The sequence below is a fragment of the Marmota monax genome, unplaced genomic scaffold (assembly GCF_021218885.2).
Source record: "Marmota monax isolate L192 unplaced genomic scaffold, Marmota_monax_Labrador192_F-V1.1 WCK01_AAM20220418_F8-fsc00092, whole genome shotgun sequence".
In the NCBI taxonomy this organism is placed as follows: domain Eukaryota; kingdom Metazoa; phylum Chordata; class Mammalia; order Rodentia; family Sciuridae; genus Marmota; species Marmota monax.
Window position 1 is genome coordinate 3,979,982 of NW_026692583.1, and position 27,658 is coordinate 4,007,639.

General features: G+C 54.6%; 2 protein-coding genes and 1 long non-coding RNA gene across 8 annotated transcripts in view; 1 reads left to right on the forward strand and 2 right to left on the reverse strand.

Moving 5' to 3' along the window:
* Cux2 (cut like homeobox 2) overlaps positions 1-13,100 on the forward strand; it is a 233,752-nt gene extending 220,652 nt beyond the window's left edge. For all 4 annotated transcript variants that reach the window (XM_058579876.1, XM_058579877.1, XM_058579879.1 and 1 more), the window contains 6 exons: positions 1,630-2,417; positions 2,991-3,150; positions 5,868-6,137; positions 7,192-7,380; positions 8,242-8,515; positions 10,196-13,100. In XM_058579876.1, the coding sequence (XP_058435859.1) occupies positions 1,630-2,417; positions 2,991-3,150; positions 5,868-6,137; positions 7,192-7,380; positions 8,242-8,515; positions 10,196-10,997 (2,483 nt within the window). In that variant the 3' untranslated portion in view covers positions 10,998-13,100. The remainder of the gene's footprint in view (positions 1-1,629; positions 2,418-2,990; positions 3,151-5,867; positions 6,138-7,191; positions 7,381-8,241; positions 8,516-10,195) is intronic.
* LOC131424228 (uncharacterized) lies at positions 12,856-16,507 on the reverse strand. 2 transcript variants are annotated; one of them, XR_009226919.1, is made up of 3 exons: positions 15,665-16,507; positions 14,876-15,019; positions 12,856-12,964 (listed from the first exon to the last, which is right to left on the reverse strand). It is a non-coding gene; the product is annotated as an uncharacterized LOC131424228 (long non-coding RNA). The 2 variants fall into 2 exon arrangements; XR_009226918.1 differs by lacking the exon at positions 12,856-12,964 and adding an exon at positions 12,993-13,427.
* Positions 16,508-20,230: 3,723 nt separating this feature from the next.
* Pheta1 (PH domain containing endocytic trafficking adaptor 1) lies at positions 20,231-27,506 on the reverse strand. 2 transcript variants are annotated; one of them, XM_046446172.1, is made up of 4 exons: positions 27,338-27,506; positions 25,973-26,056; positions 24,655-24,790; positions 20,231-22,466 (listed from the first exon to the last, which is right to left on the reverse strand). In XM_046446172.1, the coding sequence occupies exon 4, from the start codon at positions 22,433-22,435 to the stop codon at positions 21,761-21,763; it is 675 nt and encodes a 224-aa protein (XP_046302128.1). In that variant the 5' UTR covers positions 22,436-22,466; positions 24,655-24,790; positions 25,973-26,056; positions 27,338-27,506; the 3' UTR covers positions 20,231-21,760. The 2 variants fall into 2 exon arrangements, with proteins under 2 accessions (XP_046302128.1, XP_046302129.1); XM_046446173.1 differs by having other exon boundaries at positions 20,231-23,113.
* Positions 27,507-27,658: the final 152 nt, after the last annotated feature.

Sequence of the window (27,658 nt, forward strand, 5' to 3'; positions counted from 1 at the left end):
CTCATTTATTCACTCATGCATTCTCTCGCTCACTCATATCATAGAACCATCCTCTGGGAGCCTGTGAACCCACCCAAGGTATAGAAAATCCCCAGTGTCTCCCATCTTCTGGCATTTCACACCCTGCTGCCTACACTCTGAGATCCTTTATCCTAAATTTTTTTTGTGGCTCCTTTAAGTTTGTCATTTGTTAAAAAGATTGTTCACTGAATTGCATACTGTTTATTTTGCTTGCTTGGGAGCTTTATAGAAGGCATGTTATGGCACACATCTGCAACCCAGCAACTCGGGAGGCTGAGGCCGGAGAATATCACCAGTTCAAAGCCAGCCTAGGCAACATAATAAGACCCCGTCTCAAAATTAAAAAATAAAAGGGGCTAGGGATGTAGCTCAGTGACTCAGTAGTGGAGTACCCCTGGGTTCAGTCCCCAGGACTGCATAAGTCAATAAACACATAGAAGGCACATTATACTGTGTCATCTTCATCTTCTGGGACTTGTTATTTTTGCCCACTACTATGTTATTAAGAGTCACAAAAAAAAAAAAAAAAAAAGAGTCACGCATGGCTGGGCTTGGTGGCACACGCCTACAATCCCAGTGGCTCAGGAGGCTGAGGTAGGGGGATGGCCATTTCAAAGCCAGCTTCAGCAGGAGCAAGGTAATAAGGAACTCAGTGAGACTCTGTCTCTAAATAAAACACACAAAAAGGGCTGGAGATGTGGCTCAGTGGTCAAGTGTCCCTGAGTTCAATCCCTGGTACCAAAAAATAAAGATTCATGTGTGGGCCAGGTATGGTGGCACAGGTCTCAGGCACAGGAGGCTGAGGCAGGAGGACTGCAGGTTCTAGGCAAGTTAACAAAACTGTCTCAAAGTAAAATAAGGGCTGAGTGTGTAGCTCAGGGGCAGAGCACTTACCTAGCATGTGCCAGGCCCAGCACCACCAAAAAATAAAAGATCCACATGTGGCTTTGCAGGGTGGTTTCCTTTGTCACTGCTGTAGAGTAGTTCACTGTCAGACTGTGCCATTATTTATTATCCATTCTCCAATCCATGGGCATTTGGATTTGTGCCACTGTTTTGCTATAGAATAATCAAAGAAGCATCTTATGTGCTACAGTGTCTTCCTTGTCTTTGATCATTTGCTTAGGTGGATCATAGCGTGTGAAAGACAGGTCTTTCTTGTGTTATATTATCCTTGTGAACACTTCTCCTGCATAGGCTAAAATCAGTCACCAGGACTTTTTGTTTTGTTGTGTTGGGGATGGAACCTACCACTGAGCCATTTCTCAGCTGTCAACCTGACTTCTTAAAAAATTTTTTAGTTGTCAATGGACCTTTATTTTATTCATTTTTAGGTAGTGCTGAGGATTGAACTCAGTGCCTCACACATGCTAGGCAAGCGCTCCACCCTGAGCCACAGCCCCAGCCCCAGCCCCTCAACCTGAATTTTAATGGCAGCCTGATGTCCTGCCATACAGAGGGACCTAACTTTCTTAACCAATCCCCATCTGCTGAACACAGAGGTTGACTCCACTTTTTTGTGGTATAAATACTGATGCTTTGAACATCCTTGCCTTCAAGCTGAGCCCTGATGAGGGGCCCCTGGCTGCCCTGTCGTCCTCCCCACAGGTGAACCCAAGAACTCAGCGGCCCCATTGAGCATCACCAACGGCACAGCCTCCACCAGCACCTCAGAAGATGCCATCAAGAACATTCTGGAACAGGCTCGCCGTGAGATGCAGGCCCAGCAGCAGGCCCTGCTGGAAATGGAGGCAGGACCCCGGGGCCGCTCGGTGCCTCCTTCTCCCCCAGAGCGGCCCTCGCTGGCAGCCATGAGCCAGAATGGGGGCCCAGCCTACGTCAAGCAGGAGGACAGCACTGGAGGTGGCAGCGGGGGGACCAGCAGCAGTGCCACACAGACGTCCCTCACGGTCCTATCCCCCGCAGCCTTTGTGCAAAGCATCATCCGGAAAGTCAAATCAGAGATTGGTGATGCCGGCTACTTCGATCACCACTGGGCCTCGGACCGCGGCCTGCTCAGCCGCCCCTATGCCTCTGTCTCGCCCTCCCTGTCCTCCTCCTCCTCCAGCTACTCTGGCCAACTCAACGGGCGGGCCTGGCCCCGCGGAGACGAGGCGCCCGCTGCCCCTGAGGATGAGGCAGCTGGGGGCGAGGATGAGTCCCCCAGGGTGGGCGAACTGAAGGCAGAAGGGGGAGCCCCCGAGGTGGGCAGCAGCGGGCGGCTGGCCTACTACCCAGCCTATGTGCCCCGCACCCTGAAGCCCACCGTGCCACCCCTGACCCCCGAGCAGTACGAGCTCTACATGTACCGCGAGGTGGACACTCTGGAGCTGACGCGTCAGGTCAAGGAGAAGCTGGCCAAGAATGGGATCTGCCAGAGGATCTTTGGGGAGAAGGTGAAGGCCGCAGGGGTCGGAGAGGCCGTGGACCCTAGGGAGACTGTGGGCCTTGGGGAGGGAGAGCCTCTCGGGCCTCAGCCCCCAGGGCGCGCCCTGCAAGAATTCCAATGGAGCAGACTCTCCCCCCTCTACAGCATTGCCCTCTCTCCAGGGTCCAGCTGTCCCTGGGCTCGTGGGAGGGAGCCACAGTGCTGCTGTGGGCAGTGAAACACTTCCTTCCCAGGCTGCAAGAATCCACTTACCCCCTCCCCCAGACCTCTGCACTTCCCGTGGCCCAGCCAGTGAAGTGGTCTCAGTGTCCTTGTCCATGTGTCCCTGCAGTACCAGCAGGCTCAGAGGAGGGTGACGGGACCTAAGTGGGAGACACAAGGAGGCTTCCCAGCGGAGGGGGCACTCGAGGCCAGGTTGGAGTTTTCTCAGGAAAGAGGGGGCGCAGCACAGGTGCCCAGCAGGCCCCTGGAGATGAAGAACAAATGAGAGCAGCCTGACACCCAGGGCCTCAGGGGGACAGCATGGAATGGCAGTGTCCAGGGGCCTGCTGACCTTCCCTGCCTGCCTCGCCCACCGCAGGTGCTGGGCCTATCGCAGGGCAGCGTGAGTGACATGCTGTCCCGGCCGAAGCCCTGGAGCAAGCTGACACAGAAGGGGCGGGAGCCCTTCATCCGCATGCAGCTGTGGCTCTCAGACCAGCTCGGTCAGGCCGTGGGCCAGCAGCCCAGCGCCTCCCAAGGTGAGTGTAGGCAGGGCCCTCTCGAGGGGTGCTGGTGGCCCCCCAGCTACAGGGCCTCTGTACTTCCCTCTGCATCCCACCATGACTGCGCCCCTGGATATCACACATGCTTCTGGCTGTCTCCCGGTCCCCCTCAGCTTTCCCCCACCAGGGTGATGCTTCTTGGCCCACATCTGAGGCACAGAGCCCCTCATTTACACCTCTGGGGGTGCTGGGTGCTGGAACAGGTAGAGGAAATATTTCGCTTGCCGAGCCCCACCCCACCACTGGTCCAGAATCATCTCTTTTCCTGGAAGACCCAGCACACAGCCCCAGGGGTCTCAGCACAGGGTTTTGGCCCCTCGCATCCACTCCCTCTTGAGAGTGTGCAAGGGAGAGTCTGAGCCTGGCAGGTAAGGAAGCCAGGCTGAGAGTAGCCCCAAGTCAGCCCAGGAGTGGGGAGAAGCTCCCTCCTGCTAACACCGGAGAGCTGGTCTGCTGGGGCCCGGTGAGGGGCCCACCCAGGCCTGCGCTGGGATAAGGGCACCTGGCTACAGGATGGACAGCTGCCCTGCCCACTGAAACCAGGGCAAGGTAGAGACAATCCCAGGGCCTGGCTCAGCCTCAATCTCCCCACCTATAAGTAGGGATCAGTCAATAGGACAAAACCATAGTTTAAGTTCATATCAACAGGGATACAGACCAGAAACAGAATGTCAAGTGGCAAAAGCCCAAGTTCCAGGTGACTGTGTTTTATCAAGGGGTGCTGGTGGCCCCCCAGCTACAGGGCCTCCATACTTCCCTCTGCATCCTACCATGACTGTGCCCTGCAGCCACAGCCCCTGAGCACACACAGACAGCCCCCACACTGGGCAGAGCAGACACCAGGAGCAGGTGGGGAGCAAAGCTTGGGCAGAACTACTGCTTTTTTAAACAAGAAGGGAGGGCAGGGGTGTGACTCGGCGGTAGAGAGCTTCCTTAGCATGCACAAGGTCCCAGGTTCCGCCCCAGCACCACACACACACAAAACTAGCGCTTCGCATGTCCACGTGTGCTGTGGACATCTTTTCATTATGTATCACTGTGTGCGTGTGTGGTGCTAGAGGGAACCCAGGCCTTAGGCCTGCTGAGCAGGTGCTCCCCTGAGCCACGGCCCCAGCCCTGTGTTATCTACAAAGGCTGCAGGGCTTCCCCAGTTTTATTTGGCTGCACTCTGGTGGCTGATCTTGTAGATCACTGCCCACTTCCTTTTGTTGTGGTTTAACCCTTGGTTTGACATAGTTTCTAATTTACAGAAGAACCAGGCAGAACCGCCCGCTCCCTATGTGCTCCACCACTGTCAGCCCCTAATCACACGCTGCGTTTGTACTTTCTCTTCATTTGAGGAATCTGTTGGCAACATTGAATCTCTTCATCAATACTTGAGCAAGTGTCATTGTCCCCAAGTTGCACAGCGAGTTGGTTCCAGGGATGCCAACATGCAGAGATGCCCAAGTCCCACATATAAAATGCTGAAGTGTTTGTATGCACCCATGCACAGCCTCTTCTGTGCTTTAGATCAACCCTGGGTGACTCTCAGTACCTGGCACAATGCAAATGCTGTGCAAATAGTTATGGAATTGTATTTTCTTTTAAATTTTTTTAGTAAATTAGTCTTTATTTATTTGTGTGTGTGTCTGTCTGTCTGTCTGTGTGTGTGTCTGTCTGTCTGTCTGTGTGTGTGTGTGTGTGTGTGTGTGGTGCTGGGATTGAACCAGGGCCTTATGCATGCAAGGTAAGCACTCTACCAACTGAGCTGTATCTCCAGCCCCTAGACACAATTTTTTAAAAAATAATTTTGAACAGTGGTTGGTTAATCCACAGATACCAAACCTGAGGATATTAGAAGCCAACTGTATTTTCCAGAAATACAGAAATGAAACTTTCCACGGGGTATCAATGGCACATAATCCCCAGTGTCTGGGGAGGCTGAGGCAAGAGGATCACAAGTGACAGGCCAGTCTTGTCAACTTAGCAAGATCCTGTCTCAGAATTTTAAAAGGATCTGTGGATATAGCTCAGTAGTAAAGCGCCCCCAGGATTCAATCCCTGGAAAAAAATGAAACATTATCATGATTCATGGTACCTCACCTACCATCTACAATCAAGTTTTATCACTTGTTCTAATTATATCATTTATATATGTGTGTGTCATATATAAATTATCAATTTATAACATTTATAAAAGTATAAATTATCAATTACACACACACATCATTCCCCCTTGCCGGCATCAGGTTCAGGTCACTAGTATTTAGTTGCCGTGTTCCACTCTGGACATTCTGCCTCTTCCTTTGGCAGTGTGACTTTGCTAAAAGCTGGAGGCCAGGCACCTTGGGACCACCTGGGTCGAGTGTCTCCTGGCGATTAGGTTGAGGCCCTGCCCGTGGTGGGAGCCTCCCAGCAGTGATGCTGTGTCCCTCGCAGTGTGCCGGGTGGGGGCACCGTGGCTGCTGCCTCTGGTGACTTGGTTTGGGGGTCTTCTCAGAACTGCTACTGGGAGGCAGCTCTTCTCTCTTTGTACTTAATAAGCACTGTGGGGAGACGCTGGGAGACCTGGTGAGCCTCCTATAGAGGGCCCCTCAGGGACACGACTGGGCCATAGCAGAACGGATTGTTGTCAAGCCCCAGCCTGCCCAGAAAGTGTGTGTCCATGCCAGATGGCAGTGACCACCTCTCTGTCTCTTTGTGGCCCACAGCCAGTCCTCCCGAGCTGCGGTCCTCACCTTCACCGCCCCCAAGCCCCCTGGAGCCTGAGAAGAGTTCCCAAGAGTCCTTGAGCCTGTCACTGGAGAGCAGCAAGGAGAACCAGCAGCCAGACGGCCGCTCTGGCTCCTCGCTGGGTGGGAAGATGCACTCTGGCAGCCAGGCCACAGGAGGCATCCAGGAGATTGTGGCTATGTCCCCAGAGCTGGACACTTACTCCATCACCAAAAGAGTCAAGGAGGTCCTCACAGACAACAATCTAGGTATGGGTAGCCGGAACCAGGGTTGCTGCCTCCTGTCCTGGGTGGCCTCAAGGAAAAGTGCCCATGGTGAGAACCTAGTGCCTTGGGCCAGCTGGAGGTACCAGTCAGCCCAGGCATGCAGGAACCCACTCAAGGCATCTTGACTGGCCTATGTCCCTGTAGCAGGTGAAGGCAGGTCTGAATCCCCTGGAATCCTCAGCCCACACTCCAAAAAACTTTCCTCTGGGGGTTCAAAGAACCAAGTTGCAGTGAAGCTGTAACACTGTCCTCATCCAGGGCCCAAACTTGCACCCCGGGGAGCATAAGACGGGGAAATCTGTTCTGGGCATCTTTCTTTTCCTGGCTTACACGCTCCGCTGAGCCTTAGATGCAAGTTATACGCCTCCCTGAGGAATGTCTGAGCCCCGAGTTTCTCACTACACTTCCTATTGTGAAAATAAGACTTATTCATTGCTTTAAAATGAGTTTTAAAAACAATCAGTTTAAAAAAATAAGTTAAAAATAATAGACATCCAGCATAGCGGCGCACACATATAATCCCAGCCACTCGGGAGGCTGAGGCGGGAGGATCGCAAGTTCAAAGCCAGCCTCAGCACCTTTACGAGACCCTAAGCAACTTAGTGAGACTTTGTGTCTAAACAAAATATAAAAAGGGCTGAGGATGTGGCTCAGTGGTTCAATGTCCGTGGGGTCTATCCTGGTACTTTAAAAAAAAAAAAAGGTAAATAAATCAGGGCCGCAGGTAGAGTGCAGAAATAGATTGTAAGCTTACTTGCACAGGCCCTGGCTCAACCTCAGCACCTCAGACACAAGACAACCAGGGTGCGCCCTTCCACTGCAGGCAGGAGAGCCCAGGGGTAAATCCCAGGGTGGAATTGCTGGACCAGAGGGTGTGTACTTTGCAGGAAGGTCCCCCATGTCTCAGGCTCTCCTTCCTGAGAGAGTGGAGACAGTGCTGGGCTTGGCCTGTGTCTCCAGCCTGTTCCTGCCTCTCCTGGGAGCAGGTCTCTCTGCCCAGCCTCTGGTAACGGGCTGCCTCCTCCCCTGTCCCCAGGGCAGCGGCTGTTTGGGGAGAGCATCCTGGGCCTGACCCAGGGCTCTGTGTCTGACCTGTTGTCCCGGCCCAAACCCTGGCACAAGCTGAGCCTGAAGGGGAGGGAGCCCTTTGTCCGCATGCAGCTGTGGCTCAGTGACCCCCACAATGTGGAGAAGCTGAGGGACATGAAGAAGCTGGAGAAGAAAGGTAAGAGCTGGGCAGGGGACGGGTCCAGCATGGGGTCTGGCCTGTTTCCCTTTGGAACCTACCTGGCTGCCACCTAAATATGCCCAGGCTCTCGCTGCTGGGAAACCACATGAAATGGCAGTCCCAGAGGACAGTACAGTGTTCTAAGAAGTGGGTGGCAGCATCTGCATCTCCCGTGAAAACCCCCACCCCTTCTCCTGGCGTCCTCTCACCCATAGCTGCCCCAGAGTGCTTGCAGCCTCAGGCAGAGGTCCCCAAACACTCCCATCCTCTGCCTCCGCTGCATGCTGTGCAGATGGAGCGCCCTTTGCCCTACCCAGACTCTACGAAAAAGGACAGAACCGACCCAGCAGAAAAGAGGAGGAATAGACCCGAGTCCCACAGTCCCCTTAGAGAGCACTTCCCAGTGACCTGAAGACCTCCCACCACTTCTCATAGCGCCCACCTGGGGCTGAGCCTCTAAAACATGGGCCTTTAGGGAGCATTCCAGACGCAAACTACAGCAGCCCCCCCATACACCTTTTTTATTGGTGTTTTTACCATTTGGGGTCAAAATGTGCCCGGCAGTAAGGGGGTTCATTTAGACTCTGCTCTGAAACTCAATGAGGCCATAGAGGGCACTGTTGGGAGGCTTCCTGAGTGCAAGGCACCCTGCTGAGCCCTAAATGCAGGTGACCTAACTTCAGAAGCCAGTGGCTTGGGTCTGGCACTCTCAGGCCAGCCTCTCAGCAGAGGGATTGGGAAGAGGTGGAAGTTCACAACAAGAAGGGCTCTGAGCGGGGCTGGCTGATCCCTGCTGTCCCTGGGGGGCTGATGGTGGTGTTGATGGACCCCTCAGCCTCCCTCCCTCCCCTGGCCCAGCCTACCTGAAACGCCGCTATGGCCTCATCAGTACTGGCTCGGACAGTGAGTCTCCAGCCACGCGCTCCGAGTGCCCCAGCCCCTGCCTGCAGCCCCAGGACCTGAGCCTCCTGCAGGTCAAGAAGCCCCGCGTGGTGCTGGCGCCCGAGGAGAAGGAGGCGCTAAGGAAGGCTTACCAGCTGGAGCCCTACCCCTCCCAGCAGACCATCGAGCTGCTGTCCCTCCAGCTCAACCTGAAGACCAACACCGTCATCAACTGGTTCCACAACTACAGGTGAGGGCTCTGGGCAGACCCAGGTGGGGTGGGCTCTCCCCATGCAGGGCCACTGTGGGCCCAGATGTGCCTGGAGTAGAGCCCAGCTCTGTCCCTTCAACTGTGGGACCCTGGGCAATCACTTGCCTTCCCTAAGCCTCAGTCTTCTGACCTATACAACAGGGACAGCATCCACCTCTTAGCTTCCTCAGAGACTGACAAACCGACACGTGTACATAGCATACCTGGGGCATAGTCAGTGGTAGGTACTGATGGCGTTGCTGTCGCTGCCATTATTACTCCACCCAGCTTGCTTTGTGTCTGCCTCCAAGAAGGCACAGGGAACGGGACCTGGGGCACACACCCAAGACACTCTCACAACCCCTCCCACTCCTGAGGCTGAAAGAATTCCCCTGGTCCCTCCTTGGGTCTGCCTGCTTGGGGCTCTTGGGATGGAGTTTCCTCTTCTGTGGCCCCTGGGCTTGGGAGTCACTGACCTCTAGCAGACTGGACTTCTGGGAGCCAGTCCCAAGCTGGCTCCATGGAGACTGCAGGGGGTCTTCTTGAACCCAGGCAGAGCCCCTAGGAGTGGGCTTGTTGGCAGTATTACAGGGTCCCTAAGCAGGGAGCATCCTCAGTGCCCATGTGGTGCCAGAGAGCAGAGCCTACCCATTCATGTCACTGGTGGAGAGATCTCTTGCTCCCCTAGGAAGAAGGAGAAAGAGGAGCCTGGGGAGTGGGGGTCTCAGGTGTTCAGTCCCAGCCTGGACTTTGGCATTGCACAGGTCTGAGCCCAAGGCCTAACTTGGCTGTGTGGCCTTGGCAAGTCACTTTACCTCTCTGAGTCTCATCCTTACTTTACAGACGAGGAACCTAATACCTACCCCACAACTCTTGATCATGATCAAATGAAATAACTTTGGGTATGAACATGTTAAGTATTGCTCATTATCTGACTCATACCAGAACCTGCCAAACAGTGCATGACAAGGTCCTTATAGCCTTCTCTCCCTCCTTCCCTCCCTGAGTGATGCGGGGACATCTTCTCACCTCTGATTGCCATGAGACTGAGCATTCCATCGTTGCCCAGCATGACCATGCCCACGGTACTAATAAAGCTTGCACAGTGAGCCAGCATCTGGAGTCAGGTTGAAGCCATCCTGCTCTCGGGAGTTTATGGTCATGAACTAGGTCACTTTACTATGACCCAATAAATGCTGTAGGATGAGGAGGAATAAAGGTCTTAGGGAAAGGGGATTCTTCCTGGGGAATACTTTAGAGAAGAGGAGGCATTCAACCCGCGTTTTGAAGGAAGTATAGGGGTCTGTACCAAGGAACAGAGGGGATTCTGCTCCTAAAAGAAATGACTCTCCAAGGTTATCGCTGCAGAAGAAGACACTATTTCATTTGATAAATGTTTGTTGAGCACCTACTCTGTACCAGGCACCGCAGAGAACTAGAAAATCCTTGCCCCCAGCATCTTCCAGGCCAGCAGGTACTCACGATCACATATCATACACTGCAGTGAATTCTGGGAAAGATGTACCACAGGATGTGTTGAGAAAATTACCAGGGAGTTCCTGCTTTAGATTTGGGAGTCCCCCTGGGCAGTGGGTAGGTCCAAAATACTGCTCATGCAGCTGAGTCCAAGGTTCCTGGGTCCCTGGTCCAGCCCCAGGCTCACCACTCTCTCTGCCCCAGGTCCCGGATGCGCCGGGAGATGTTGGTGGAGGGAACCCAGGACGAGCCAGACCTCGACCCAAGTGGGGGTCCTGGTGTCCTGACACCAGGCCACTCCCAGCCGGACCCTGCCCAGCCGGACCCTGACTCAGAAGCTGAGGACCAGAAGCCCACTGTGAAGGAACTGGAGCTTCAGGAGGGCTCTGAGGAGCGCATCATGCCCCTGACTGCCCCGGACAGGTCCCAAGTGAGGATCAAGCAGGAGCAGAGCGAGGAGGACACTGAGGAGGAAGTGGGCGGCCAGCCCCAGGACCCAGGGGAGCCAGACAAAGGCCAAGGACCCCCCAAAGAGGAGCATCTTGACCCTCTGAGTAATGATGGACTCCCAAGAGTGGCCCCAGAGCCCCTTCTTTCAGGCGGAAACACCTCAGACTGCACCTCACTACATCCCCCCGAGGAGAGTGAGGCTGGGGGGCGGCTTCACTCGGACCCTCTGAGTTTTAAGTCAGCCTCGGAGTCCTCGCGCTGCAGCCTGGAGGTGTCACTGAACTCACCCTCAGCTGCCTCCTCACCAGGCCTCATGATGTCTGTGTCACCTGTCCCCTCCTCATCAGCCCCCATCTCCCCATCCCCACCTGGTGCCCCCCCTGCCAAAGTGCCGAGTGTCAGCCCCACTGCCGACACAGCTGGGGCCTTGCACCCCAATGCCAAGGTGAACCCCAATTTGCAGCGGCGGCATGAGAAGATGGCCAACTTGAACAGCATCATCTATCGGCTAGAGAGGGCTGCTAACCGGGAGGAGGCCCTGGAGTGGGAATTCTGAAGGCAGAGTGAGGGGCATACCCTGGGCCCCCTTCCTTTTCTCACTCGCTGTCCTAGATAGGGTTGGGTCGGGGGGAGGCATGCGACCACCCAAATGTGGACAGCAGAGTTATGCCATTTCCTTTTTTTGTTGTAATCCTGGTTCTCTGAAGTTGCAGGTGGGCAGGTGGAGCAAATGCCGTGGCCTCTTCCTTTTGGCATTTCCCACAGCAGGGAGCTTGGGTGACCTGCCCTTCTCCCCCACCCTGGCCCCTCTACAGGAGGCAGAAGCAAAACGGCACCACATTTTCACCTGAAAACTCCAAACTCTTTTAGAAAAATAAAGAAATATTTATAGACCTCTTTTAGATATTTTAATAAAGGATCCTTTGGAATTTATTCCCAGCCGATGCTGTTTTGATATTACAGAGAGTTATGAAATCAGGATGCTGTCACAACTGTTGCGAAGTATACATGGAAGTTGTGTCGTTTTTTTGCCACTAGATGAGATTAAAAGAAGACAATTGTTCAAAGCCATCAGTATACACTATAAGACTGACCAAATTTAAATAACCTTTGAACCACGGTTTTCCCCACGCCTGTCTGTGAGACACAGCACATTGCCATTGCCTGTCCAAAAGCCGTGCTGAAGGGAGAAAGTCCAAAAGACTCTAAACGAACACCTCGATGCCGTTGAGGATGTGTTCCATTCTGGTGGTCTGTTCTGCAACCTTGATAACACAGAGTGTCCCGTGCTGTTGTAAATGTCATAGAGATGTGGGCCGTGGCCCAGCGTCCTAGACTAAAGGTGGCATGGTACAAAGCAAACTGTTACACTCCCTGGTTAGGAACCCAATGCCCATCTGTAGAAAAGATGTGTTTCCAGATCCTTCAGAAAGCTGGGTGTCGGGGCAGGTGCTCTGAGATGGTGCTTCAGCCAGAGTGACCCCTATTCCAAGCCTGAATCATGGCCACACCCAGCAAGTTTCCCCACTGGGCATTGCAGAGAAGACTGGCTGCATCCTCCCTCCTCGTGCTCTCAGAGGGACAGTGCGGTTATCCCACGTGCAGTGAAGCTCAGCAGCCAGTGCCAAAGCAGATTCACCCACTAGAGACCCCTGCAGACCTGATCATCACCTTCTCAAGCTGACCCCGGTGCTGCATCTGGAAGGCTGAATTCAGAACAGCATGTCCACGTACCCCAGTCTCCAAGGCCACCCTTCTTTCCAGCGCATGACTGCTGGGAGCCAAGACTCAGCCCCAACTCAGGGGAGCTTTTCCTGCACATTTCGTCGTGTGTCTAGGGAGAGAGCTCCCCATCAGAATGGAGCAGCCTCCAGGGTGGTGGTTAAGCTCTCCATTTTACTTCTTTACATTTTCCAAACTGTGGGAAGGCTAAATTGGGTGACTCCCCGGAATGGTAACAAAAAGGTGACTGTAACTGGTGCCAAGTCAGTGCCAAGGGGAGAGATGACAGACACATGTGGTGAGTATTCTGAAACCACAGGCAAAACCCAGCGACCAGAAAGGGACAACTGAAGACCGTCTCAGAAATCCCAACTCTAGTGCACCCAGCCCAGGCTGCAGTCCCACACCAGTCAACGTTGACACACCCCCGGAGGAGGGCCTCGCCCTCCGCACACCCAGGCTATGCACTGAAGAGTTTTCCACTGTATACATTTTTATCCAGATGAAGGTATTTTTATATTTTGACAATAGGAAACAGAGACCAGTTTTCAGACTACTCCAATCTGGGACAAATGAAACATCGCGTAGCCACCACCGCCCTGTTGCACTAGACACTGGGGAAACACACCACTTTTTACTCTCGGAACCAACGCAACGTTGAAATCCAGGACTCCGATCCTTAGAGAACTCACGTTGGCTTTAGTGTGACGGGATTTGATTAAGCACTTAGTCTTCTGAACACAGAAATCCTGTCGTACTCAAAGCTGGCAGACCCGTGAACAGCTCCGTCTGGTTCACGTCCTACAACGGTAAAACAACACCACCCACAAAACCCCACAAAACTGTTTCTATGAGAGATTGATGAACTTTGTTTAAAATTTTAAAAAAAAGGAACACATTCTGTAAACAAGTCGCTAAATACAGAATTGTATAATAATTCTGGGTGTCCTGCTTCTTTGTTCTGGAGCTGGGGGAGCAAACTGGGGGTCTGAACAGGTCCTCAGAGGTATTTTGCAAAACTCTATTTTTAAAAACTAGTTTTTGAGTTGGGTGCCAACATTAAAATCCAGGGGCATGTTACTTAGGAGTCATGAATAGCAGCTCGTCCATCATCTTCCCATGTAGACAAGATGTGTTTCCAGATCCTTCAGAAAGCCGGGTGTCAGGCCAGCTCTCAGAGGGTGTTGCTTCAGCAGGGGTGACCCCATTTCCCAGCCTGAACCGTGGCCACACCCAGGAAGTTACTCCACAGGTGTAGAGCATCCTGAGGAGACAGGCAAGTACAGCTTCTCTTGAAAACCCTGGTATCGGCCACACTAGGCCACATTCTAAGGTGACAACAGCCAGCTGAGGAGCGGCCCTCCCTAGACAGCACAAGGCCCTTGACTTATCTCCACCTGGGCCGTGTGGCATCTGGGTTGACGACTGTGCTTTGGGCTCCAACTGCCCTGAAGAAAGAGGGAAGGATTTTTCCCACTTGTTTTGTGGGGTTTTTTTGTTTGTTTGTTTGTTTGTTTGTTTTGTTTTTTTGTGGTGCTGGGGATTGAACCTAGGGCCTGATGCATGCGAGGGAAACACTCTACCAACTGAGCTATGTCCCCAGCCCCGATTTTTCCCACTTGTGCAGCAGAATGGAAACTGGTTGCTTAAACTCTGGGGCCTGGTACAGAAGTCAAGGTCGTACCCTGTCCCCGCATCTGGGCTTCAGACCAGCCAGCTGGTAAGCAGTTTCCACTTCAGGGGAGTGTGGGGCAGTCAGTGCCCCAGCCTCCCAATAAGATGCCAAGAGGGACTAACTGGGGGTAAGCAACCTCAGACTCTTCCCCGGTGTGTGACCAGGGCCTCAGGTTTCCTCACCTGTAAAATGGGCAACTCACAGCAACTGACTCAGGGTCATTCTGAGGAATGAGCCTCAGCACGTAAGACATGTGGAGTGGGAGTCCAGTAGCTGACACTGTCAGTGGGCAGGTTCCTTCTGTCCACAGACAGGCTGCAGAATGGGTTTTGTGTGTGACCAGTAATATTGAGAGAGCCCTGAAGTGGCACTAAACATGACTCACCCATGAGCCAAAGCCACATGGCATCTCCAGGCAAGCTGCCCCCCACCCCCGCCTCCTGAAAACCTTCCACTCACCCCACTTCTTCCTCCTGTCCCCACAGTGGGAATTAAGTGACCAAGTTTCCCCACCCCAGCTAGTAGAACTGTCACTCCAACCCTCGAGATGCCCTGACAACCCATCATGGGGCGTGGAGCTGGGAGAAGCAGGGGCTGAGGGCCGAGACCCATCAGAGCTCCCATGAAGGGGTGACGTTTGGGGTGGGCCCAGGCCCTCTTCAGAGCTGCACCTCTCAAAACTGTGCATGCCCCAATCCCTTACTTCCCCAGCTGCAAAGGGGGTGATAGCAACGACACTGTCCCCACAAAGCAGTTGCAAAGGTTCAAAATGATTGTAAAATCTGAACTCCCAAGGAGCGTTTCCTTGAGTCCTGAGTTCTCAGCTCTTGAGAAACTGGAAAGTCAGGAAGAAGGCAGGGCATGGTGTCCTGAATCCCAGAGACTCAGGGGAGGCTGAAGCAGGAGGATCACAAGTTCCAGACTGCCTGGGCAACTTAGCCAGCCCTATTTCAAAATAAAAATGGCTGAGAGCATGATTCAGGGGCAGAGGGGAGTACACAGCTGAGCTAAGGGCAGTGTGGCAACTGTTCACTCACCTGCTGAGTATTTATTGAGTGCCTGCTGTGTGCTCAGGGCTTTGATGGGGAAGTTCAGGAACTGAGAATAGTAGTGAGGCCCAGAAGGAGGGAACACCGGCAGGAGATGGGACAGAGGCAAGAAGGGGCGAATTCCTAAGGAGTCTGGAATACAGGGCAGAGGCATGGGAGGAAGAAACAAGGCATCCTTATGAAGAAGCACCGTGGGGCCTGGTGGGAAATACACCTTTCTCCCAAGGGCACTGGGGAGCCATGGAGGGAGTGAGGCCTGGCGTTCAGGTGGGCAGACTTGTACTCTTAGGAAATTAGGAGGTTCCATCTGCTGGGAGATGGCAGGCCAGAGGACAGTGGCAGGGTCCTTCCACACAGGCCTCCACGCTGCTTGCTTCCCCACCCCTGTCTGCCTTGTCTCCTGGTTGAGCCCCACACACATACACATTTGGCAGCAGCTGCACATCCCAGGTGAGTGAACAAAGCCAGACCTGGCCTCAGGGCCCTGGCCGCTGGGCTAGGGGGTCACTTGAAAGCCTGGCTCCACAGTCAAGGTGCAGTTTTCCATTGCTATGGAAACAGGGCTGCCTGCCCCATGCTAAATCCACTCTCCAATGTAAGAGCACCGGGGCAGGGGCTCAGGCAGGGGACTGCCCAGAAAGGCAGTTGGGTGACCTTGGCCAAGGTGACTCCTTACTCCAGGTCCCCCTTGACTTTAATGGCCTGTGGCCTCAGGCCAGTGCCCTGAGGAGTAGCAATGAAAGCACTGGCTTTGAGCTGAGTCTGCCCTGGGCTTACCTCCACCATGGGGCACCCCAGGGCCCTTCAGTGAGCCTGGGTTTCCTCATCCGTCAATGGCATGGTCATAGCAGCATCTTCTTGTGTTACAGCTGTCCTTACTGTACAATAAACAATGCCACAACCTCATGGCTTAAAGCAAGAAACGTTTGTGTTCCACAGCTTCTGTGGGCCAGGAATCTGGGGCTGGCCTGACTGGCTGGTTCTGGCTGGCGGACTCTCAGGTTTCACTTAAGCCATCAGCCAGGGCTGCAGTTATACAGGCAGCACTGGGGCTGGCCACCTGCTTCTAAGATGGTGCACTCCCACGGCTACCAGGCAGGTGGGCCTTGGTCCCTTTCCAGCTGGGCCTCTCCACGCGGCAGGTGACTTTTCAGAACACCAAGGTAGAAGCTACAGGGTACTCTGTGACCTAAATTTGGAAGTCCTATTATCCTGTCCCCAGCATCCTGTTAGCCCCACAGGCTGCCTAAAATTTGGTGTGGGAGGGGACAGTTCTAGACAGGACACCAAGAGGCAAGCATCACTGGGGCCATCCTGGAGGCTGTGGAAGATACTGGTCCCGGAGATCAGGAATGGGTCTTCGCTCCCCTGCTGTTGAAGATTAAACACCGAGAAACAATGAGGCAAGAGTAGGAAGCAAGTTTTACTTAGGAGGGATAGCACACCTGTGATCCCAGCAGCTCAAGAGGCCAAGGCAGGAGGATTGCGAGTTCAAAGCCAGCCTCAGCAACTTAATGAGGCGCTAAGTAACTCAGTGAGGCCCTGGCTCTAAATAAAATACAAAAAAGAGCTGGGGATGTGGCTCAGTGGTTGAGCATCCCCAGTACCAAACAAAAGGGGGACAGAAGTAGAGGAGACTTCTCCAGAGAGAAGGGGGCCCGGAGCTGGGTGCCTGTAGGAGGGGTGTGTCTTGCTTTTTTACAGACCCCAGAATCCCCCACCATCTCTTTCTTCTCCATGTGTGTACCCGAGGGCAGGAAGGAGCAGCACAGGGTAATGGCAGTGTTGGGAAGTGTGATCCTGGAGATTAGCTGTTAGCAACCAGAGATACCCAGCCCTCAGTGCCCCAGCTGGCTCAAATGCAGTCTAAAGGTGGAGCCACTGATCGGGCATCAGTCAGAGGAGGCAAGGCCAGGGCACTGGGTTGCTTTGGATCTCTAGGTGTGCTGCCCGTGAAGGACACTGGCAAAACGAGAGAATGAGGAGTCGAGAGTAAATATTCCTTGAGTGTCTTGTCGCAGGCAGGAGCCACTGGGTTGAAAGAAACCGCACATAGTTGACGGGGGACCCCAGGCAGGAGCCTGCATGGAGTCCACTTTGATCTGTCCAGTTCTCTAACAGGTCTGGTTGTCTTCTCTCTCTGACATCAGGACTTCCTGGTCCATCAGGTCTTCAGTCAAGTGCCCTCAGGTACCTTATTTTCTGTTCCCCAACTCAAAACTCTCAGGACCCTGATTGGCTCAGCCTGTGTCTTGGGACCAAGGAGCTGTAACCAGGAGGGAAGGAAGAAGTGGGGGGGCATGACTGGCCTCTCTATGACCCCTACCCTGAGGAGCTGTGGTCTGGAGGCTTGTTGCCCTGCCCCAGGACTACTCTACCCCTCAGCTAGCAGACAGCTGTCCCTGGACCATGAAGAGAGGGCAACCACATTGGCCCAACAACCAGTTACTTTGAGAACTGGCCTGACGAGACTGGCATCCATACCCCACGTGCAGGTAAACCCAACAGGGGCAGCCCAACTGCCTGGCAGGATCGGGCAACCCCTTTGGAAGCTCGGAAAAAAGAAACACTTCCTGGGCCATAGTTTTATGTATTTACTGTGGCACTGGAGATTGAACCCACTGAGCTGCATCCTTGCCCTCTTTATTTTGAGGCAGTGTCTTGCTAAGTTGCCCCAGCAGGCCTGCAGCTTACCACTCTCCTGCCTCAGCCTCCTGAGTCACTGGAATCTAGTCTGAGTCACTGCACCTGGCTCCCCACTTACTTCTTCAGAATGAACGCTATTCATCTAAACCACATGGTCTACCCATTCATCTGTGGGTGGACACTGGGGACACTGGGGACGCTTCCGCTTTGTGGCCATGGTGAATAGGCTGCTATGAACACTCTCTAAGCCCCTGCTCTCAATTCTTATGGCATCCACCCAGAAGTGGAATTGCTGGTGACTATTTTTAACAGTTTGAGGAACCACCAGGCTTTTCCACAGAAGCTGCTCCATTTCACATCCCCACAGACACTGCGCGAGGGTTCCCACTTCTCCACGCCCTGCCCACACCCGCCGTCTTTCTTCCTAGCAGTCATCCTGAGGGGTGCAAGGTGGGCTCCTGTGGTCCTGGTCTGCACATTCCTGTTGATTAGTGACGTGGGGCATCTTTTCAGGTGCTCACTGGCCATTTGTGCACCTTCTTTGGAGAAATGTCTAATCATGCCCTTTGCCCATTGTTTTATCAGGTAGTTTTGTTGTGACTGTCAATGCTGTTGGGTTCTGGGGTTTCTACATATTCTGCACGTCACTCCTTAACCAGATTGCAAAATGATTTGCACATAGTTTCTTATGGCCCATCTTTTAAAAAGTCTTCATCAGAAAATGCAAAAAAAAAAAACTTCGGCTGGACTTAGTGTGTTATTTTACCACCATGGAGGAATTTCATTCCATTTGGGATGCTGAGATGGACCTGTTGGGACAGGCAGCAGGCACACACTCACCAAGTATGTGTTAGGTAAGGGGAGGTGGTAGGGTAGGACTGAGGGAGTGGGCAGTTGGCATCTGATCTAGCCACAGAGCAGGGACAAAGCCCTGTTCAGAATCTTATGAGGTGCAGAGCCACATGGGGAGGAGACCTCTCTTTTGGGTCTGCTCTTTTGGGAGAGCAAAGATGGAAGGCTTCCAGGGAAAGGATGAGAAGCAGCGGCCCCCCTCACTGTTGAGACAGCCCCTCTTGAGCACTGACCTTGCCAAGCCAAGAGCACTCTACAGCTGGTTACCCAGAACTGCCCGCCTCAGAAGTCTCTGGCTTATCTATTAGGAAGCTCAGGCAACAAACAAAAAAAATCCCACTCATGGCTCTACACAAGAACATTTATTACCTCAAATAACAAGATGTCTAGAGGAAGGGCAGGTTCCTGGGTCCACTGATGCAGCTGTTCAAGACCATTTTCAAACTCACATGGGCATTTTCTTTAGAGTGGCCTACTTTGTGAAGGCAAGGTGACTGCCACAGCCCCAGACGTCACCAACATCAACTCCCCACCAGAGGGCAACTCTCTATGTTCTCTTTTAAGAAGACCCTTCCGCTCACGTGGCCTTTGGCAGCTAAGGTTTAGCCAATCCCTGCAGGTCCAACAGCAGCAGAGTAACCAGCCATTCAGGGTGGATGGATGTTGGGCAGCCTGCCCTGACCTCTTGCCTGCATGCTCCCTTTGAGGGTCTCACCCTCACCCCAGTGGCTTCTCAGAATATTCCTTCCGCCATGTACAGTGTCCCCCTTAGACTTGTGCCCTGAACATCTCCCCCGTCCAGGGGAAGCCTGGTCCCTTAGTAAGTGATGCACTTTTTAGCACTGACGGGCTCTGCTCCCCTGCCACCCTCAGGCAGCTTGGTGGCAAGGTTCTGGCAGGTGAGGGCACTTCTGCAACCTCCCTTGCTGTTGGCTCTCTCCTGCTATTTCCCCCATTCTGTGCCCATCCCCTGCGGTGGGCACTGTGGTCACAAATGCCACAGGCAGTGCCCTGACTCAGTCTGTGTGGGGAGCCACTTCCCCAGCCCCACTTGGCTGAGGTCCCTCCAGCAATGGGACTAATGACTCAGCATGCGCTGGAATGTTCGGTGGCACGATCTCCTGACCTTAGTATTTTTAATTTCTTGAACACAAGGACTGTAAGTTGCTCATCCTAAGCCACATTTTCCTGAGTGCACATTTTTCCAGGCTGCCGAGGTAGACCTGTGACCCGAGTGCTGAGTTCAAGCAGGGCAGACCTAGGGCCCCCTGCATCATGCTGGTTCTCGTCTGTGAAACCCCATTAGCCCCCAAAGACAAGCAGCCCGAGAGGCAGCACCACCGCGGGGCACACACAGCAGACATTACTAATCCATCACAGGCCCTTCCCTCTGAGCTTGGATGGGTGCAAAACTGCTCTTTACTCCAGGGCCCCTGGCAGCCACCAAGAAGTGACGGAATGACAAGACCCAGGCCATCCCTGACAGTGTCCCTCCCAACCCTCAGGCCCTGGGCCCACAGTTGACTTTCAAATCCTCTTCCTTCCCCCTCCCTTCTCTCCCTTCTGCAAAGGAACTTTGTGTTCCATTTTCCCTCCTAGTCCTCCTGAAGTCACTGCCTACCACAGAATCCCAGCTGTATGGCCTTGGGGAATACCGTAACCTCTCTGAGCCTCAGTTTCCTCATCTATCAAATGGGCCAGCATTTGATAGCTTCCCTGAGAGGTTGTGAGAATATGTCTGGCATCAGCCACAAGGAGCCACACATTGGTCACCTCCCTTGTAGGGCCTGCTCTGGGCTCTGCCAGGCAAATCTGTTGGGGGAAGAAGGACACAACCAGCCAATCTTCGACAGACTTCTTTATTTGAGCCCTTATATCTCCCTCCCAGGCTCACATTTCTCCCCAAATTCAACCCTGGAGGCAGCTGGACTGCATGGTGTGCTTTGGGAGGAGGGGAGCATCCCTTGCCCCCAGGAGACTGGGGTCACTGTACCTTTAGAATTTGTAAACTTGCACCCACCAGCTGGGCCTGGCCAGGTCTTCCTGAGCCCCAGAGCCTGTGGACAGGAGCCACCATCACCCATACTGCTCAGTACTCGGAGAGGAATGAGGGATCGTACCAAGACTCCAGAGGCACGTGGCCAGGGGACAGCAGGGCTTGCCAGAGAGAAGGCAAAGGACAGATGAGATCCCCTGTCCAAGCACCTTGGCATCTCAGAGCCAACTGTGCCTCTGCAGCTGAGGCCACCCCTCCCTGGGGGCTGTGCCACCCAAGCTGAAGTGGCTTTCTTCCTGCCACCCAACAGGAACAAAAGCAGTGCAAACACCAAGTTCCACTGCCAGAAAAACAAACAAAAAAGAACATCCTAAATATTTAAAAATAAAATTCACAGCCCCAGACAAGCCCCAGCCCACTGAGCCAGCAGGGAGCTGGGGAGGCCTTGATTGCAGACCCCTCCCAATATTTCCCCAGCCCCAGGCTCTCCAAAGACAGAAGAGGAAGGAGTAGGGGCTGAGTCTGTAGGTCACCAAGGAGCAGCCTTCGGGGAATAAAGGTGGAGGTGAGGTGTCCTCAGGGCTCCCTGGTGCAGGGAGCTGAGGACTGTAAACATGACCCAGGTGGAGCCAGGGGTGTCCCGGCCCCAGGGTTCTTCCTGGATGAAGAATGGGCACTGTGGTGAGTGAGAAGGAAAGCCAGTCAGCAGCTGGCCTCTAAGCACAGGAGTCCTGGGAAATCGGGGATACAGGGGCTGGAGGCCAAGCACAGCTCTGCAGCTGCTGTTGCCCACGGGGTCAGTACCTGGCCCTTGCCGTGTGAGTCAGCAGTGAAGTGCCCCTCCCCCCCAGGAACCTACTGGAAAGAGCTGCCCAGCCCAGGGCTAGAGGTCAGGCAGCCAGCAGAGAGGTCCCACCCAGGCCTGGGGAAAGAGCTGGCTGGGGAGGTGACTGAGGAACGCAGTCAAGGACAGCCTGAGGGGGCCCGAGGCTGCTGCCCGCAAGGAGCATGGCCTCCAGGAGCCTGGGACCAGATGAGCTCACCCTAAGGTCTCGCACTAAAACCCGCACCTGCCGCTTCTGGAGGCGGCGGATGGCCCGGGCAGGGCAGCTTCTCTAGCAGGTGCTACAGCAAAAGGTCCAGCCATGAGTGGCGCTGCGCCCGAGCCCTCTCTCCGCCCGGGAAGGCGCCCTGGGGACAGAGCCACGTGTCCGGCCGAGCCGGGAGGCCAGTTGCCCGCAAGAGCCAACCCCTCAGACCCCTAGGGCAGCCCCAGGACCTGGCTCCTTTTAGCGACAGGACGGGCGGTGGGGCACAGTCTTAAGGTCCCCGGGACAGGCCCGGCGTCTCTAGCTCGGCTGGGATTTGGGTCCGTGACTTCAGGGACGGGCCCTGCTGCTGAGCCACTGGTTGCGCAGCGCCCTCACCTCCTGCCCGTACCACTCGTGCAGCCGGATGAAGGGGGCCGAGTCCAGGGGACCGTGCGGGGCCGAGGCCCTCCGGCGCGGAGGCAGCGTGGGCCGCTCCGGGCCCGGCCGCGCGGTGGGGGTGGCGGGGGTGGCGGGGGTCTCGGCGCTCCACACGGCGCAGGCGCAGCCGCAGCCGTTCTCCCGCGGCGGGAGCGCGCTGGGCCTGCGGGGCGGGGCCGCGCCGCCCGCCGCGCGCATGGCCGCCAGCTGCTGCTCCAGCTCGCGCACCACGAGCCGCAGGTAGTCGAAGCTGGCCCGCGACAGCGCCTTCACCCAGCCCTCCATGGCCGCCTGACTCTCGGCCGCCAGCACGTAGGTGCGCGCCCGCGCGCCCGCGAAGCGCACGGCAAAGGCGAACTCCTCAGCGGCCTCCACCAGCTCCACCGTGCAGCCCTCCAGGATGATGACGCCCACAGGCTCGCGGCTGCCCGGCTCCTCGAAGTAGAAGAGCATGTTGCCGCGCAGCACGAACCAGCGGCGGTGGTAGGCCGCGTGGCGCCCGCCCTTCTTGTAGAGGAAGCCCGCGTTGTCCACCGGCGCGTCGCACGTGGCGTAGAAGGCCAGGCTGCGCTCGTTCAGCTTCATGGTGGCCGGCCAGGCCTGGGGGCAGCGCGGGCTGTCCCGCACCAGGACGGCCGGTTATTCGCCGTCCCAGCGCCTCACGGCCCCTCTCTCCGCACCAACCCGGCCATGCCACAGGTGAGGAAACTGAGGCTCAGAGTGGACGCGGCCGCCTGAGCTTGCACACTCCCTGGAGCAGGCGGGACTCTGCCTGGGTCTCACAGTCCCGCAGCCAGCCTCCTGGCCTCCTGTCGCTCTGCGTCCCCAAATGTCCTACGTGTGCCACTTAACATACTCACTATTTAATCACACAGCAAACCTTGGGTGGTGGGGACTGGCTGTACTCCCATTTGACAGATGAGGAAAGAGGCACAGAATTTAGTCACTCCCCCAAAGTCTCAAGGCAAACAGGGCAGAGCTGAAAGTCAAACCCAGGTTTCATTTCAGGCCAGGCTGTTTCCACCACCCTGGACAGTGTTGCAGGGACTTACTTTGTCCATCAAATATTAAGCACCTTTTGTGTACCAGGGCCACAACAATAAACAAGATTGACAGGGTCCCTGCCCTTGTGGTACCAACATGCTGGTGGAAGGAGATGAATAATTAACCAACAGATCGAAGGTTAACACTGCAGCCGGGCGCCTGTAATCCTAGCGGCTTGGGAGGCTCCAGAGTTCAAAGCCCAGGCAACTCAGTGGGACCCTGTCTCAAAATAAAATATAAAAGGGCCGGGAATGTGGCTCAGTGGTTACACACCCCTGGTTCCAATCCCTCATACCAAAAAAACAAAAGAATTAAGACTGTAAATATCACAGTCTTAACATGATGTGGAAAAAATAATAAGCAAGGCACCGTGCTGCAAACCTATAATCCCAGCAACAAGAGGCTGAAGCAAGAGGATGGCAAGTCCAAGGCCAGTCTTGGCAATTTAGCAAGACCCTGTCTCAAAAATAAATAAATAAAAAGGGTTCAGTTGTAAAACATCAACAAGGTTCAATCACTAGTACCAAAAAAAAAAAAAAAAAAAAAAAAAGACTGGGAAGGGGTTCAGGAGTGTTGGAAACAAGAATAGGGTGCTCAAAGGAAGCCATCCTAAGAAGATGACATGTGAGCAGCAGAGGTTCGGAGGTGAGGGGAGAGCCAGAGCTTTGGAGGAAGGGCATGCCAGGCAGCAGGAACAGCAAGTGCAAGGCCCCCTGTGGTGGTAACCTGTTGATGTGCTTGCAGGACAGCCCAAAGGCTGACGGGGCAGCAGGCAGAACAGGGAGAGAAGGAAGATGCAATCAGAAGTAGTTGTTGGGAAACAGAATAGATGAAGATGTGGGCCCAGGGCCTAACCCAGACTTACAGGGAGGAAGGGGCAGGAAGCACTGTGTACTATTCAGCAAAAAGGAATTTAGCCAGGTGCTGTGGCACATGCCTGTAATCCCAGCAACTCCAGAGGCTGAGGCTAGACTAGTCTTAGTCAAAACCAGTCTTAGCAACGGTGAGGCCCTAAGCAACTCAGTGAGACCCTGTCTCTAAATAAAATACAAAATAGGACTGGGGATGTGGCTCAGTAGTTGAGCACCCCTGGGTTCAATCCCCAGTAGCAAAAAAGAAGAGGAATCTAACTGGCTGTACTTGGCCACAGTGTTTCCATCCATCTTCTCTCAAATACATGATTGGGTAACACTGGCCAGGTAGGACTTACTGGGAGGTGGCACGTAGGTGGGTTCCCAGTGTGGCCATGCCTTCCCCTGGCTGTGTGCACCCCGTGCTCCCTCTTCACAGCCTCATACTGCATAGGAGGGTAGGTATGTAGGTATGTAATGTCTCTAGGGTGTAGTAGGTCCTCGATTAATGTTCCTGCCTGGGTGGTGCCTTTCTTCAGTCCTAGAGGAATGAGGTCTGGGTGGTGGCTCTCCTCAGAGCACCACAGTAGGGCCACCTGACCCAGGGCGGAGGGGACAGTTGCTCCAACCAAGTCCTCATTTTCCTGCTGCCTCATACCACCCACCTGGGCAGGAGGCTCTATCAGCTTGTCCTGACCCGTGGCAGGGCTGCGGCCCCTGTTCATCGCCATTCTCCTTCCTTGAGCTGTGTAACTTCAAACCTGAGCTGTCCCTCTCCAAGCCTCAGTTTCAGTCCTTGCAAAATGGGGCCCACTCATCCGCACACCTCCCCAAAACAACTCCCAAGTAGACCCTGGTCCCATATCTCACAGGAACCTCCCCACACACAGTTGCCCATTTCCCTCCTACCTCTTAGGCCACTGCTTGCCGCCCCGCCTTCTGGTCAGCTAGTCACAGGTCACTCGGTTCACACGTCAGCTCTGCAGTATCCAGGCTGGGTGACCCCAGGCAAGCTGTTAGCCTCCTTGGGCCTTTGTTTCTGAATCTGTAAAAGGGGATCATAGCAGCAACTAAGTCAGAGTAACCGTGATGAGGAAGACAGTGACCATGTAGAATGCCCCTGGCACAGTGTTGGGCACTCTACAGTGACAGCATTTGACATTCTCCTGGGCCTCCCCAAATGCTCCCTCTCATATGTCCAATCTGAGTAAACAGCTCTTAATGTCCCTCTCACCACCACATCTGATCACTAAGGCCAGCTAAACCCTTCAACATCTTTCAAATTAGTGGCCTAAAATGTTTACCCAGCCCCCCATTTTAGGCCCCCATCTGTCCCGGCTGGGATGGCTACAGTAATCTCTTCACTAGTCTCCCTGCCTCCTTCCTTGCCTCCTCCCTATCCATGGATCTCAGGGTAGGATCCAAATCTCCTCCCCAGACCCCTCTTCTGGGCCCATTGAAATCAACTCCCTATGGAGGGATCCTATTGAAATGAAGTCTTGGTTGGTGCAATGGTGCACGCCTGTAATCTCAGTGGTTTGGGAAGCTGAGGCAGGAGGACCACAAATTTGAGGCTAGCCTCAGCAACTTAGCAAGGCTCTAGACAACTTAGTGAGACCCTGTCTCAAAATAATAAAAAGTGCTGGGGATGTGGCTCAGTGGTAAAGCAGCCCGGGTTCAATCCTCAGCACCCAAAACAAGCAAATAAATAAACAAAACAAAGTTATATCCCTTCCCTCCTCTGCTCTTGGCTTTCCCATGGCTCCGCACTTCTCTCATAAAATTTAACCCTCCCATTGGGTGCAGTGGTGTGCACGGATAATCCCAGTGACTTAGGAGGCTGAAGCAGGAGGGTCTTGTTCAAAGCCAGTTTGGGCAACTTAGAAAAAATAAAAAGGGCTGGGAGTATGAGAGTGTATCCCAGTGGTAAAGTGCCCCTGGGTTCCATCCCCAGTGACAGACACACACACACACACACACACACACACACACACACACACACGACAGTCCTCCCCGTGACTTCCAAGTTCCCTTTCCTACCTCTTTCCCCCTTGCTCCCTCAGCTCCAGCCACCCCAGCCTCCTTTCTGTTCCTCAAATGCACCAGGCACATTCCTACCCCACGCCAACTCCACAGCCTCAGCTCCACTACCCCTGGGGATGCAGTCCCTGGCCACCCCATGCACGCAGACTGCTAATCACCCTCCTGTGTGCCAACCTGAAATTACCTGGGTCATTTTTGCCTGCTCCAGGAGGACAGGGATTTTTTTGTCCGAATTCCAGTCCCTGACAGGTAGTTGATGCTCAGGTACCTACAGAATGAATGAAGCATTCTTAAACCTTTCCCTGCAAGCAATCTGTGCCCCCCCCCCCATGCATGCATGGATATGGAAACTGAGACACAGGATGAGGAGCTGTCCCAAAGGACATGGCTCCCAGCAAATAGCACAAATAGGGGACTGATTGCCATGGCCCCTGCCTCTAGCAGCCTAGCAAGAAAGGGAAGGGCCGGAAGCTGGAGGGAGCGCCTGGTCCCCAGCCTGGATTATTTCCCACACTGCTTTCCAACAAGTTCAGAGTCCGGCTCTGTGCACCTTTGCTGATTCCATAGCCTGTGGCCAGACAGGAAGCCAGAGGAGGCCAAGTTCCTGCCTCTGCCAGCCCAGGCTGGAGGACCTTGAATGACTTCACCTTTCTGAGCCTCAGTTTCCTCACTTGTTAGGACTGCAGAAAGGTTCAGGGAACTGATATAAGGGGAAAACAGATGATAAACTCTGGAAGAGAAATTCAAAAATATTATCTACTGTGAGTTGAGGTTTTCACAATCTCTTCTACAAAATGAAACATAAACATCCCACTGGGAAAGGCTAAATCAAAGAATTCTAAAGAGTCATTTTGCAGAATGTTTGATAGGTAGTGCTTATTCAGGGAAGAAGCTGTCAAAAGGACAAATAATTAGCCTCAGGTCTCCAAGGGGACAGCTGGCACCAGAACCAGGCCTCTGGGGAAACGGAGGCATGGATGGCATGTTGGCACTCATTTAAGGAAAGAAGACCAAACCACAAGTCCTGGGGTTGAGTCCAGATGCCCTGAGTGTTCCCCAGCAGTGGGTGTAGGGGAGAGGGTGTGGCAGGCACAGGCTGAAAAACATGTGCAGAGAGCCCCTGTCCTGCGCTGCCCCAGTTGGGGCTACAAGGTCACCAGAACCTGCACCCCGGGTTGATACAGACCCTTGCCCTAGCAAGGACTGGTAATCCAGGTGTGGCCCCGCTCCTAGTTGCCCTCTGTCCCTTTGTGTGTTGTGTGCCGGAGCTTCTGAGTTCCTTAAAGGACAGCCAGAGCCCCAGATGGAGAGGTCAACCGCAAGAGGGACACCAACTGGAGGACTGTCCGCTGATCTCTCCCCAGGGGCCCACGTCCTTTATGGGGATGGGGGTCATCAGCTCAGTTCGCAGGGCAGCCGGGAATTATCACCGGAGCGGAATCTCAAGTGGCAAGATCCGCAGCAGGGCACCCGAGGCCCACCGCGGCTGGCCACGGCCCCGCGTCCCCTCGCTGGTCTCCTGCAGGGGTCCCCGCCAGGCCGGCCTTACCTCGCTGCGCAGGCCTAGGGCGGTGGCGGGACAGGATGAGCGGGGCCGGGAGGCGGCCGGCCATGGCCCAGACCCGCTCCGTGGCAGCGACGGCCACAGCGGCGCTTTGTCTCCTGGGCGGTGCGGCTGGCGCAGCCGCGGGAGAGTGTCCCTCGGACGCAAGCGGGCGGGGCGGCCGGCCAGTCGGAGACCCGCGGGCGCGCCCCTTTAACCTCCCCCGCCCTCCCGCGCAGGGCCTGCCCCCGCGTAACTCCCGCCCCGCGATTGGCCAGCCCCGGCCCGCCACGCCCCCGGATTCGCCACGCCCCTACGAGCACGTTC